General features: G+C 39.0%; 1 protein-coding gene and 1 long non-coding RNA gene across 2 annotated transcripts; one reads left to right on the plus strand and one right to left on the minus strand.

Moving 5' to 3' along the window:
• The first annotated feature begins 1753 nt into the window (after positions 1–1753).
• LOC109407728 (large ribosomal subunit protein eL19) lies at positions 1754–3948 on the plus strand. Its single transcript, XM_019680879.3, has 3 exons — positions 1754–1827; positions 2293–2399; positions 3264–3948. The coding sequence occupies exons 1-3, from the start codon at positions 1823–1825 to the stop codon at positions 3764–3766; spliced, it is 615 nt and encodes a 204-aa protein (XP_019536424.1). The 5' UTR covers positions 1754–1822; the 3' UTR covers positions 3767–3948.
• On the minus strand, positions 3757–9411 carry LOC134288490 (uncharacterized). The gene is made up of 2 exons (XR_009997979.1): positions 7840–9411; positions 3757–7546 (listed from the first exon to the last, which is right to left on the minus strand). It is a non-coding gene; the product is annotated as an uncharacterized LOC134288490 (long non-coding RNA).
• Between the last annotated feature and the right edge of the window lie 3773 nt (positions 9412–13184).

Consider the following 13184-nt stretch of genomic DNA (forward strand, 5'->3'; position numbering starts at 1 on the left):
CAGAAGAGAGAGTCGATGAAGAGAACTCGCTCATGTTACTTTCGCCCTTATTTAATCCAGAAATGTGGATTTTTCCGGTTAGCAAAGGAAGTGTCATTCCCTCTGAAAAAACACAAAGAGAGGATCGATGAAGAGAACTCGACAATGTCAGTTAGGCCCTAATGAAAAATCACTGTCAATATTGCTGACTGCACCCCAAATTGGACTGACACGATAGTGTGCACACACACCTTCAAAGTGTGATTACAGCGCAGGGATACGTCGGATCGAATTGAGGTCTCCGGTGCACTTATTCCTTGTAAATGGAGGAATAAGTGCACCGAAGACGTCGAGGCGATCCGAGGCAAATGTGCACTTTTATCACACTTTTTAGGCGTACCAAAAAAGTGTGATAGTCCAATTTGAGATGTAGTCTGCAATATAACAATGAGCCATTTTACGAACCGACAACAATGTTGATGATGATATTGCGCTTTTCCCACCCCACTGGACCCCTTTCGCAGTTAGTATAAGTGCGGGATCGTGAATAAAACTGCGATTTTGCATCAAATCGTGTTGGTGTCTTCTGCGCACTTATGCATTACAAAGTGCTGAATAACTGCGCAGAAGACACCGAAACGATTCGATGCAAAATCGCAGTTTTATTCACGATCCCGCACTTATACTAACTGCGAAAGGGGTCCAGTTGGGTGGGAACTGCGCAATATTGCAGGCCTAACATGTCTAAAGGTCCTATCTGCAGAAGAGATGCTCGCTGTTTATTTGTATTATGATTGTCTCCTTGCATTGAACGATGGTCAAAACAATCGTCTTTTGATTTGTACTGCAAAAATAGTTGAAAAGAGTACCATTACATTGTAATAATTGAAAGAAAAAGTGAATAAAGAGAGCCTCTCAAACGCAGATAGGACCTATTGAAATGTTTAGCCTGATTGATTTTCACGGGTAGGACGCATGCTCCTGTCAAAATTTCATTCAAAAAATCAGCTCGTAAAATGGACTATACTTCCCAATCGATCACACAGGTTGAACATGACCTTGACCATGATCTCAATCTACAATGTTTGGCTCCCGATTTAGGCTCCCGCTCAGAGAGCAAATTGAGTTTTTAAATTTTGAAAAAAGTATACCGCATTTAGTTCACCACTGGACTGCGAACTGCGACTTCATAAGTGCGAAAACGTAAATAAAGTGCGCGATTGCATCAAATCAGGTTGATGTCTTCGGCGCACTATTTCTTCAATCTATGGTGAACAACCTCTGAACACACCGAGTTGATTTGATGCTATCGCGCACTTTTATTAGCGTTTTCGCACTCGTAAAAACTAGTGCGATAGTCCAGTGGTGAACTAAATGCGCTATATTAATTTTTTGATTTTATAAATACGAAAGAGCATACCTTTTTCTGAGCGAGACCCAGGTTCAGACTGGCAATACCTACCTAAATAAAATCTGTTTTCGCGACTCAAAAGGTCCGATTTTCAACCAAATTCACAAAAACTGCGAAAGGCTCATGAGCAATGTTCAATGCATTGTACATTGCTTATAATAAGAATAAGCTGAGAAGAAGAAAGCTTTTTGACTCAACTAAGATTTTACGCCAAAAAAAAAATAAACTGCTTGAGTTCTTTTCATATGTGACTCCACAACGGTCATTTCAAATATTTATACCCTCCGTCCTACCCCCCGTACGGATACGGCCGTGACAGCTGGGAAGCAGCCCTGCGCAACTGTCACTTTGGCGCCCGCGATCGGTGTGTAGTACTTCCGCCCAAACGACAGCAGCTTTCTTTTTACTTCTGTCGAGGAAACAATAAGCAACATGAGGTACGGCGAGCGGCGAAAAATAAGTGAATTTTACCCGGAAAACCGGCCCAAACCGTCGGAAAAGTGCGATCAGATGGCGAACCAAGTGATGCCGGTGGAAGCGGTCCGGAATGTGCGTCGGCGGCGTCGAATTTTGCAATGTTTTTCGGGTGTTTGTTCCCCGATCCGATTGCAACGCCTGTGCAAAGGCAGCGAGTGACAGCTCGAACCCCTCCGATTCCCGAGTGGCGTACATCAGGTTGAGAACAAACGCAAGCAATGGAGGAATGGCTGAATGTTTGCCGGAAATTGCGGCTCGTTGTGAAATTCGTCGTGATTCGAGTGATTCTAATGAGATGTTTACGATTGTGATCGCACTGGACCGGCGGTTCTGGGATTAGGTTCAGCGTGAATAACCTCTTCGTCTCAAACATGGCAATCATCACAGTCTTGCTAATGGAAATTTGTTTTTGTTCCTGCTTTCAGTTCCCTCAAGCTTCAGAAGAGGCTCGCAGCCTCGGTTATGCGATGTGGCAAGAAGAAGGTCTGGTTGGATCCTAACGAAATCAACGAGATTGGAAACACCAACTCCCGTGAGTATTATTTTTGTGTTGATGGTTGCTGGGGCTGTGGGAACGTATGATTAGTGAGGGTGGTGAGTTCGTTTTTTTTTTTTTTTTTTTTTGTAATTTGTAATTTAGCTTTATTATTAACGATAACCGTTTAGTGTATACACTTTGAATTCGTTCTATGTAAAATCGTTTTCCGTGACAGTGTATCGTTCTTGGTACAACATACAAAATGATGCAAAAATAGGTAATAAAACGATGGAACGAGCAGCCAATCCTAGAGTCAATTTGGCTGATTAAAAGTCATTTGATTAAGTTGTTGAAAAAGAGAGAATCGAAGACAATGCGAGAAAATAAGTTAGGCCATAAAGAAAAATCATTTCTGAATTGGGTTCTTTAGGGGTGTCCGGATTATTTCATAATCGGATTCTCCGCCCAAAAATTAGTCGAAATCCAAAATTTCATGATTTTTGGAGTCCGGGAACTATTTTTAAAATGCATTTAAAGTTTGTATGGGGAAATTTTTTTTTGTTCGGGTCGAACTGTCACTTTAATGATTGAACTGTCATTCTATCCACGAAATTCAAAATTGTTTTGTTGATTCAACCATCAAAACAAAGGTGTTGGAATCCTTTAAAATCACGTTATACTCAGAAAAATGAGCTCTTTCGATTAGGCTATAGAAAATAGCAATATTTTATTCACTAAACAACCCAATTGTTTACAAAATGTTCGGATCAGAGTGGTACATAGTTTAAATAACTAATTTAAAAATAATGTGCAATGTAATACAGTTTGGGCCATTTCGTAACAGCCTTAAATGTCAATGTTCAAGATTATCGTATATTAACATCGGAATTTTCCCCTTTTTCCCCCGTACATTTGCAGGCCAGAGCATCCGCAAGCTGATCAAGGATGGTTTGATCATCAAGAAGCCCGTCGTGGTGCACTCCCGTTTCCGCGTCCGCAAGAACACGCTGGCCCGCCGTAAGGGACGTCACTGCGGCTACGGCAAGAGGAAAGGTACGGCCAATGCCCGTATGCCCCAGAAGCTGCTGTGGATGAACCGCATGCGCGTCCTGCGTCGTCTGCTCAAGAAGTACCGAGAGGCCAAGAAGATTGACCGTCATCTGTACCACGATCTGTACATGCGCGCGAAGGGTAACGTGTTCAAGAACAAGCGTATCCTGATGGAGCACATCCACAAGCGAAAGGCCGAGAAGGCCCGTAGCAAGATGCTGAGCGATCAGGCCGAGGCCAAGCGTAACAAGGTACGTGAGGCCCGCCGGCGTCGTGAGGAGCGCATTGCCAACAAGAAGCAGGAACTGCTCCAGACCATCGCCAAGGAGGAGGAAACCGCACAGCAGGTTGCGGCCACCGGCAAGAAGTAAGCGGCTGATGATGGTGATGAAGGGGATGGAACTGTGGTGAATTTAAGTGAAGATCGTATTTTTAAGAAAGTTCAAACGCGATACAAAATATTCAAATAACCCCTGGTTGGGAGAGATATGTTTGGAACCAACGGTTTCACTTCAGGACGGTGGTTTTAAATATATTTCTTCAGAAAGAACAACTTGTTTCTGGTGCTGGGCTTCTTGTTCTCCGATGGTGAATATCTCAGCAAAATTCAGTGCTTCTTCGGCGCAAAACGTAAAGGAAAACGACATCGGGATTCCAGAATTTCCTGACATTTTTGTGTTCGAGGTGGCACTGAAGTGGACGGATTTCTCTACTAGGTCTACTTTAAACGTAGAGAAAATATGCTGTTGTTTGGGTTGATAATTTGTAATTTTATTAAAAACGATAACTTGCCAGTATACACTTTAAATGAGGTCAAGGAAACTGCCTGATATACTTGCCAATCAGCTAATCCTAAGAGGTTGAGCTAGGCGCACTATTATGGCGTAGTGCACGTTCAGCGAGCCTGTGGGTCATATTGATCCAAGCATCGTACTAGGGTCAAGACTAATACATATTGACAATTATAAATATTTCAAAATTTGTTTCTTAACCCTTTATAAGGCAGTGGCAACTATATTGCCATTTACTGTTTGTGTTTTTTGTTTCTGTTTCATAACAATTTATTTCGAACTTTTTTTTTTTTTTGGTTTACGCGAAATTGGGTTCTTTAGGGGTATCCGGATTATTTCATAATCGGATTCCCCGCCCCAAAATTAGTCTAAATTGTAACTGTAATTGTAACTTTATTAACGGTAGCCTGCTAGTTTACACTGTTTATCAGGTCAAGGAAAGTAAACATATAAAAATACAAAGGATTCTAATTACTGAAACGGTACCTAATCCTAATATTGCAGATAATGTTATGTGGTTTAGTGTCAAATTACAAATACAAATCCAATATTTCATAATTTTTGGAGTCCGGGAACTATTTTTAAATTGCATTTAAAGTTTGTATGGGGATTTTTTTTGTTCGGGTCGAACTGTCATTTTATCGATTGAACTTTGAACTGTCATTGTATCCACGAAATTTAAAACTGTTTTGTTAATTTGACCATCAAAATAAACCAATAAAATCACGTAATACTCAGAAAAATGAGCTCTTTCGATTAGGCTATAGAAAATAGCAATATTTTATTCATTAAACAACCCAATAGGCTCCTAAAGTCCTACCGGGATTCTTGTTTTAAACCACAATATATGGTTCAAGAGTACATATTTACTCATTTTTTGACGTTTTTATTAACCGTAGTTAAAAATATATAATTTTTATTTTTTTAGTCTTTTGTCTCTAGCTTATAACACATACTTTGAATGATTTTTTTTCACCGTGTATGTCAGATAAAACATTTTTGAAATCCCAGTGCGAAAAATGTCGAGCTCAGTCACACAAGGTTGACCTCAAATGTCAAAGTAGAACTATTTACCATTTTACTTATTTCGAATTTTCTCATTATTCCTTTGTTTTTCAAGTTCGAGTAAAGTACAATTCCGATTAGAATATCATGCTTGATCGTATTATTCAATAAAAGCGAGATTTTGTCTTTAATTTTAGGACCCTATTGGGACTACTACAACAGGCGCCTGGTATTTTTTTGGGTGTCCGGCCATTTGGCCAAATGTCGTTTGGCTGAATGCCATCTGACCGAAAGGGTCATTTGGCCGAATCATGATCAAAAGAATTCAGAGGAAGTTTTCGACATTCTAACTGCCAATATGATCATCAGAAGTATTTCCTTCTATTCAGGGCCGGATTTACAAATGTGGGGGCCCGGGGCCACAGTGTTATGGGGGCCCCTCTGTATAGAGGATATGTTTTTGCATATATAACATGGGAAAAATTAAAAAAAAACATCAACAATTCTGATTAAAATGTATCAATGAAGATATTACTGTAGTTGTGAAACAATTTGAATAAAGAGCAAAAGAAGATGATATTCACTAAATATATTCATAATTGATTTCATTTTTTTTTTGTTTCCACGCTAAAAACAATGATGAAATAAATTTACATAAAGTGAAACATGCTTTTTGCCAGTGTGCTCACATCATTAGATCCCAGATTTAGTAAAATTCATGCTAGAAACTGCACATTCACATAGAAACTGCAAGATGAATTTATAGCTGAAATTTTCGAGGAATCAAGTATAATTTGTAGCGCGTTCGGTATTGTCGCTTTTGTGAAATTCAAAGAGAATTTCTCGGGAATTTCTGCTGCAATCTCTGATGAAGTTGCTGGTCGATAACATAAAGTATGAAAACTTAACAAAAATTTGTTCTAATGTTACTGCTGGACTCCTGGCGACCTCCCAAAAGAAATTTCAACTTAACTTTGAAATCAAAAGGATTATTAAAAAATTTGAAGAAATTTTACCGAGAATCCATGATAAATTCATAATGTAGTTACGGATATAATATATTATTGAACTTGAGAATCTTTTGCCGAAAACCTGGACAAATGATTAGCCAATTTCTCCACAAATTTATTCTATAATGTTCTCAAGGAATCTATTGATGTTATCAGAAGTTCACCAACGATTCATCCTAATTTCAGTAAGCAAATCTCTCAACTCATGAAATTTGGACTGAAATTATTCAAAACAATCTGCCTTATATTCTAGCTAGATAACCTCCAGAAAATGTTGCAGCAGTTTTGGTGTTCTCCGATTTGAGTAAAATCAAACTCTAGTATTCCAAAAATACTTCTAAATTTCGAAAAAAAATCTTTCAATTCCTCTAAAAACTCTGTGGTAAATTCTTAAAAATGTTTTCAAAAACCAAGAAAAAAACAAACTTATTCAGCAGGAACTTTTTGACTTTTCAATTTACAGAGTTTTGCTTAAGCGTAACTTGGTCATAAGTCTAGGGAGGGCCATGGTCATGTCGGTATAGATTTTTATACTCCAGAACTGCTCCAAATATTCTTATTGCCTGAATCTCGTGATTCTGGAGGGGGCCAGGCCCCCTGGCCACCCCTTAATAATTATTTACGCCAATGGAGATTTGGTGTTTATCTAGAATTCAGTCGAATATTTTCTACATGATTTCTGGTAATGTATCTTGAGCAATTGCACAAATAAAAATAAATGTAAAAAGTTTTAAGAAAACAATTTATAATTTCACAAATAGCTGGACAAATAGTTGCAGTCTTGCTGAAACGAATCACAACATATCACAGTTGCTTGAAGTTCTAATGACAAAAATCTAACCATAAGAGAAGTGTCTTGCACTAGTGTTTTTTCTTGCATCACATTTTTTGTGAAGTGAAATTTTGTGGGGGCCCCAGAAATGTGGGGGCCCGGGGCCCTGGCCCCCCTTAAATCCGGCTCTGCTTCTATTAATCATAGGCCTTTCCAGCTTTTATATTCAGGGATTACCTAGTTGGCGTTGAAACTGTCAAATATTTTATCAAAGATTTTTCCTTCTTTGAATCATAGGCTGTTCTTTCGAGTTATACTGAGACGGGGAATAGTAGTATGGCCACTTAAGTTCATCATTCATTTTTCGGTCAAATGGCATTCGGCCAAATGACCTCAAAAATGACTCAAAATTTGAAAATTAGCTCAAACTTATTGTAAAATTATAGATTTGGTAAATATTTTAAGAAATAATCAAATTATGGGTTGAAATGAGCTGAGCTACACAGTTCATATTATGGGCACAGACAAACAGACGTCTCACTCTATCCACTTCCCATCGTTTCCCTTTTTAACCTCTCCTCTCTCCTCTTCTTGGCGTAACGTCCTCACTGGGACAAAGCCTGCTTCTCAGCTTAGTGTTCTATGAGCACTTCCACAGTTATTAACTGAGAGCTTCCTCTGCCAATGACCATTTTGCATGTGTATATCGTGTGGCAGGCACGAAGATACTCTATGCCCAAGGAAGTCAAGGAAATTTCCTTTACGAAAAGATCCTGGACCGACCGGGAATCGAACCCGTCACCCTCAGCATGGTCATGCTGAATACCCGTGCGTTTACCGCCTCGGCTATATGGTCCCTTTTTAACGGATCATTCAAATATTCTTTATAGTTCGCAAATTTCTCACTCATGGCGCTCGCATCGTTTTTCCTCCTGTTTGACGTTTGGTCACTACCGCCATCTACTCAGTAAGTTTGCGAAACACAGCGTAATTAGCATTGGGCGATTATACTTTTGTGACGCTGATTTTAATCGCACTTCCCAAGTAACGACGAAGCCGTATATAATTGCATCAATTTTGCCATATAGTGATGTATAAAATTGTGAATATAAAGCTGCATTACTTTAAACACCTCATTGAAGCAATATTAAAGTCGAAAAGGGCTCCACGGCCCCACTAAAATCAAATTAGTGCCACATATTGCAACACGTTGACAGCCATTGCTAAAGTAACATAAATGCATGTGCTGTGGATTTGCATTTGCACATCCTTAAACCAACACGAAAAACCAAAACAAAAATCTATTCTTAGCACCGTTTTGTTATCGACGGTACTAATGCCCCATCACATGAATGTTGTAACCATTATGTTTTTGTTGCCGGGTCGGGAGTCGAACCAGAAGACCGCTGAAGACCGCTAGATGAGTTTCATACGCGCTTATGCCTTGGACTATTTCTGCTGCAGCGATAACAACAGATATTTCATTAACTAAAAGGAAACTGTTCTTCTGTCTCAATCATTGCAGTAGAGGGCAAAACGACTGACTATGTCATGTGTAATAGACCCCTTCAATCACATTCTGATAAATCATTGATAAACTCATTATGCATTTTAGAAGATATTTCATCAATATGTATAAGAAAACTAAAACACCCTTCGCACACTACTCATTATGCAAATTGTGGTTTCCATCATTATCGGGATGTGATGGCAGTCAACAGAAAAGAGAAAAGGTCATCTTTAAAACGATTTTGCTTAAGAAAGTCGTCGATCGGTGGTTCAAACGGGGATAAAGCTGGTCGGGAGTCGAACCAGAAGTGTTGAAAACCGCTAGAGTTGATCGTAAAGTTGTTCACTCTTCTTGATTTCGTTTGCTTATACCATTAGAGTCAAGTTTTTATAATTGTATTGCTAGAGCAACATGTGTTAGAGCAGCGATCCTCAAGCCTATTTTTTCAACTGTTTGTATTGCACTTCCTAGAACCATTTGTGAAACATTCAACACGTTATTCTAGGTTATTTTGGGAGTAGAACAACCTCCTTAAGAAACATTTTAAGAAATTCTACGGCAACATAGAGAACTCGGCGTCACGTGCGGCCCGCGGGCTGCACTTTGGTGATCACTGTGTTAGAGCAACAATGCATTTTCTAGTTTGTACATTGCATTTATTCAGTTTTTGCAGTGTTGAATAGCAGACAAACAGACGTAACACTCTGATAAATCCCATCGTACACCGATTTAACGGTTTTTTCAAAATTTGATAGTTGGCCAACTGCCCAACCGTGGCGCTCGCATAGTTTTTGTTCGAGTTTGACGTTTGCTCACTACCGCCACCTAGTTGGTGGTCGGCCAAACATAGTCCTTTTAGCATTGGGCGAATGTTTCCGTGACAATGATTTGAATCGACAAATGTTCGAAGTGTTACGTCTGTTTGTCTGTGGTTGAATTATTGAATTATCGTATGACCCTTCAATGCACCCTAATGTAAAGAAAAATATAATGCATCATTACATTGATAATGCCAATCTAAAGGATTATTGCATGACAAGTGTGAAATTACTACATTTCGCATTGCATTCAGTCTTACACAGTTAGAAAAAATCACCGACTTCGGTAATGTTTTACCGAAATCTCAACCGTTAAGTTTGTTTTACAGGAAAAATTCGGTAAAGGTAGCAACTTTTACCGAAGTTCGTTAGAGTTTGACAGATAAACGATAAGATTTTACCGAAATTTGATATTTTTTACAGAATTTCGTTAAAAATCCATTACCGAACGCTCAGCGGTTGAGATTTCGGTAAAAATTACCGAACGCGATTAGCTGTGTATGATGAATGATATTCAGTCTTATTTGTGCAATGATATAATGCTTGTGGTTACTTGGGATTATAGAGACTTTCAGCCCTTTGCTAATTCGTCTCTATTGGTTTAGTTAAAATAGCTCAAAAGTAGTGTGTTTTAATTTGTTTTTTATCAATTAGGGGAACCAACATATTTTGGACACAGCAACGAGCCAATATTTTTTGGACACTTACAGCAAAAACAAATGGAAGTGTCCAAAATATATTGGCGTAACGCTGTGTCCAAAATACGTTGATTCCCCTATCTTTGAAAAATGCGTAATAAATTAAAAAATTCTTTCTTTGACATCAAACTTCTATCTCTTATCGTTTTCTTGCAATTGGGTTGTTTAATGAATAAAATATTGCTATTTTTATAGCCTAATCGAAAGAGCTCATTTTTCTGAGTATAACTTGCTTTTATTAGATTCCAATACCTTAGTTTTAATGGTTAAATCACAGACAAACAGACATATCACTTGGAATAAAATGCGATAAAAATCATCGTCACGAAAACATAATCGCCCAATGCTAATTACGCTGTGGTACACAAACCCACTGTGTAGATGGCGGGCAAACGTCAAATAGGTGCAAAAATGATGCAAGCGCCATGAGCGAGCGATTTGCGAACTACGGAATATCTAAATAATCCGTTAAAAAGGGAAACGTTGGGAAGTGAGTAGAGTGAGACGTCTGTTTGTCTGTGGTTAAATTAACAAATCAGTTTTAATTTTCGTGGACAGAATGACAGTTCAATTGATAATATCATATTATTGTTCGTGCAGTTGAAAATCGGAATTTTTGACACGCGAAAATCGATTTTTCTCCTAAATCGTGTGACGGACGTACGTCGGGCACAGTGCGCTGGATAGAGGGCCAGGTCCAGCGCACTACGTCCGACGTTAGGTTTCACGTGGATTTTGAGAAACTTCAATTGTCGGGTGTGGGGAAACTTCGGGTTTCAACCGCGACGACAATAAAATGACAGTTTAACCCGAACAAGAAATTTCCCCATGCAAACTTTATATGCATTTTAAAAATAGTTCCCGGACTCCAAAAATTATGAAATTTTGGATTTCGACTATTTTTTGGACGGAGAATCTGATTGTGAAATCATCTGGGTACCCCTAAAGAACCCAGTGGGCGATTCAGGCAAGGAATTTCCCATGCATCAAGACTCGCATCAAGATAGGCCAACAGTTGCTTTTGTGCTGTGCTCTGATTCAGAAGCATCGGTAGTGTGCTCTCCGTCGGTGCGATAAACAGTAGTTGCCTTTTGTTCGGCGCTGCTTTGTTGGTTCGGTTCACACACTCGATAGCCAAATTAGTGGTGTATAATGGAAGTGTTTTCGAACACACTTCAATTTCGGTTCCCCGCGGGGGCATCGCCGCCGTCGTGGATGGAGATTGCGGAATTTATCAAACGGATACACACCGATGTCATGCAAGTGGAAGCCGTTTATAAATTTCCACCGCAGAGATCTGTTTGTATGAAGTACAAAACTCGGGAAGCAATGGAGGAAGCCCAACGACGGAACGCAGGTGTAATTAAGTTTTATTACGCTGATGGAAAAGTAGTGGATGTGGATGTTACTACTGCGGGGACCAACGTTGCTTACGTCCGTCTGTTTGATCTCCCTCCCGAGGTCAATGACAACGTTCTGGATACAGCTCTCTCTCACTACGGAAAAGTCGTCAAGATCGTCCGAGAAAAGTTCCCCACCGGACTGGGCCTCGACCATCTATTAACTGGTGTTCGCGGTGTGTACTTGGAGCTAGAGATCGGAAAGGAGATTCCTGCTTCTTTGGAGATAAACACATGGAAAGTGAGAGTTTTTTACGACGGGCTCAAGGACAAGTGTTTTTTGTGTAATCAGGAGGGGCATTTTAAAGCATTTTGCCCAATGCGGAAAACGAAGTCGAAGACGGAGAAGAAGCAGAAGGAAAAGCGACAACCAGCATCCTACGCTGGGGTAGTCGAGACGGGAACTGCATCACTATCGGATGATGTAGTCATAATTGAAGAGGAAATCACCCCGGAAGAAGTCATACAGCAAACGGTTGTAAGTGTCGTGACAGAGCCGGATTTAGGAGGGGGCCAGGGGGGCCAGGGCCCCGGGCCCCCACATTTTGGGGGCCCCACAAAATCCAGGGTGGCCACTCAGAGCAGCAAATAAAATTCCCGAGTTTTTCCCGGTTTTCCCGATAGTTTTTTGATTTTTTCCCGATTCTAATATAAAATGATTTACAGTGAAAATTAAACGTAACTTACTAAGAGAATTAATATTACATATTTTCAAATCTTTAGATTTAACATAGTATTCATATGAACTTGAAAATAAGTTATGTGTTGTTTGTCTCGTATCTAATGATGGGCATTGAAGTTACGACATCTTCATTAAAGATTTCTTAAGTTTATAAATGACTAACTAGTACAAATTATGCAGTTGTTTAAGCAAATAAAAATAAAAAGGATAATCCTGAGGGGGTCGAAATTCTCAGAGAATACACTATGATTTACAAATTTATTAGTAGTGGATTTCTTAGTAATATTCCAATAATCTCTTCTGAAAAATTCTTGGTAAGTTTGTTTGGGAAACTAATATATAAACTAATATAGGCAATAACAGAATGCCCAAAAAAACATTCTGGATGAAATTCTGGTGGAATATCTGGAAAGATTACTCGTGAAAGAATTTTGGAAACGTTTTCTAGGGAAATCTTCAGTGTAGTATTTTTGATGGTCATTTTCAAGATATTTTTATAGAAAACCAGTGGCGAACTTTATGGTAGCGTAAATGGTCACTGCAGAAAGACAGGCAGGTTACTTGGGCTGGAATAGTAAATTCTAGGATAAATTTGAGAGATCATAGGAATTTTAGCATCCGTCTAGCATTCCGTTATTTCATCAGCGATTGCAATATGAAGTTCTAAGAGATCTAATTTATTATCACATTTTCAGATATGTCAGGAATTCCTAAAAGAGTAGTTGTTGAGAAAGTATATCCCCCAAAATGTGGAGGCAGATTCATTATTTGGGAATTATTTATTTCCATAAATCATACAACTATATTGCTCCAGATGCTTTTGAATACTCACTGGAACTCCCGCGAGAATTTCAATTAATAGTTTAACTAGAAACTACGAATACCCTAAATTCTCGAGAATTTATAGAAACAGGAGTTTTACCAGGGACTTGCTAAAGTTTTACCAAAGAGGGATTTTCCCGATACCTTACTCCGGTTTTCTCCGAACATTTTTATTCACAATTTTAATAAATGAGTGCATCCAAGAGCTTCATGAAAAACAACAGAATTCTTTCAAAAAAAATATTAGAAATACTTTTATGAACTATAATAGGCGTGCTTTG

Source organism: Aedes albopictus, chromosome 2, assembly GCF_035046485.1.
Source record: "Aedes albopictus strain Foshan chromosome 2, AalbF5, whole genome shotgun sequence".
Classification (NCBI taxonomy): Eukaryota; Metazoa; Arthropoda; class Insecta; order Diptera; family Culicidae; genus Aedes; species Aedes albopictus.

Bases quoted from the DNA above. Each gene is read 5' to 3' on its own strand.
- LOC109407728 (XM_019680879.3), top strand. The intron at 2,400-3,263 runs GTGAGTATTATT...GTACATTTGCAG, and splicing joins GATTGGAAACACCAACTCCC to GCCAGAGCATCCGCAAGCTG.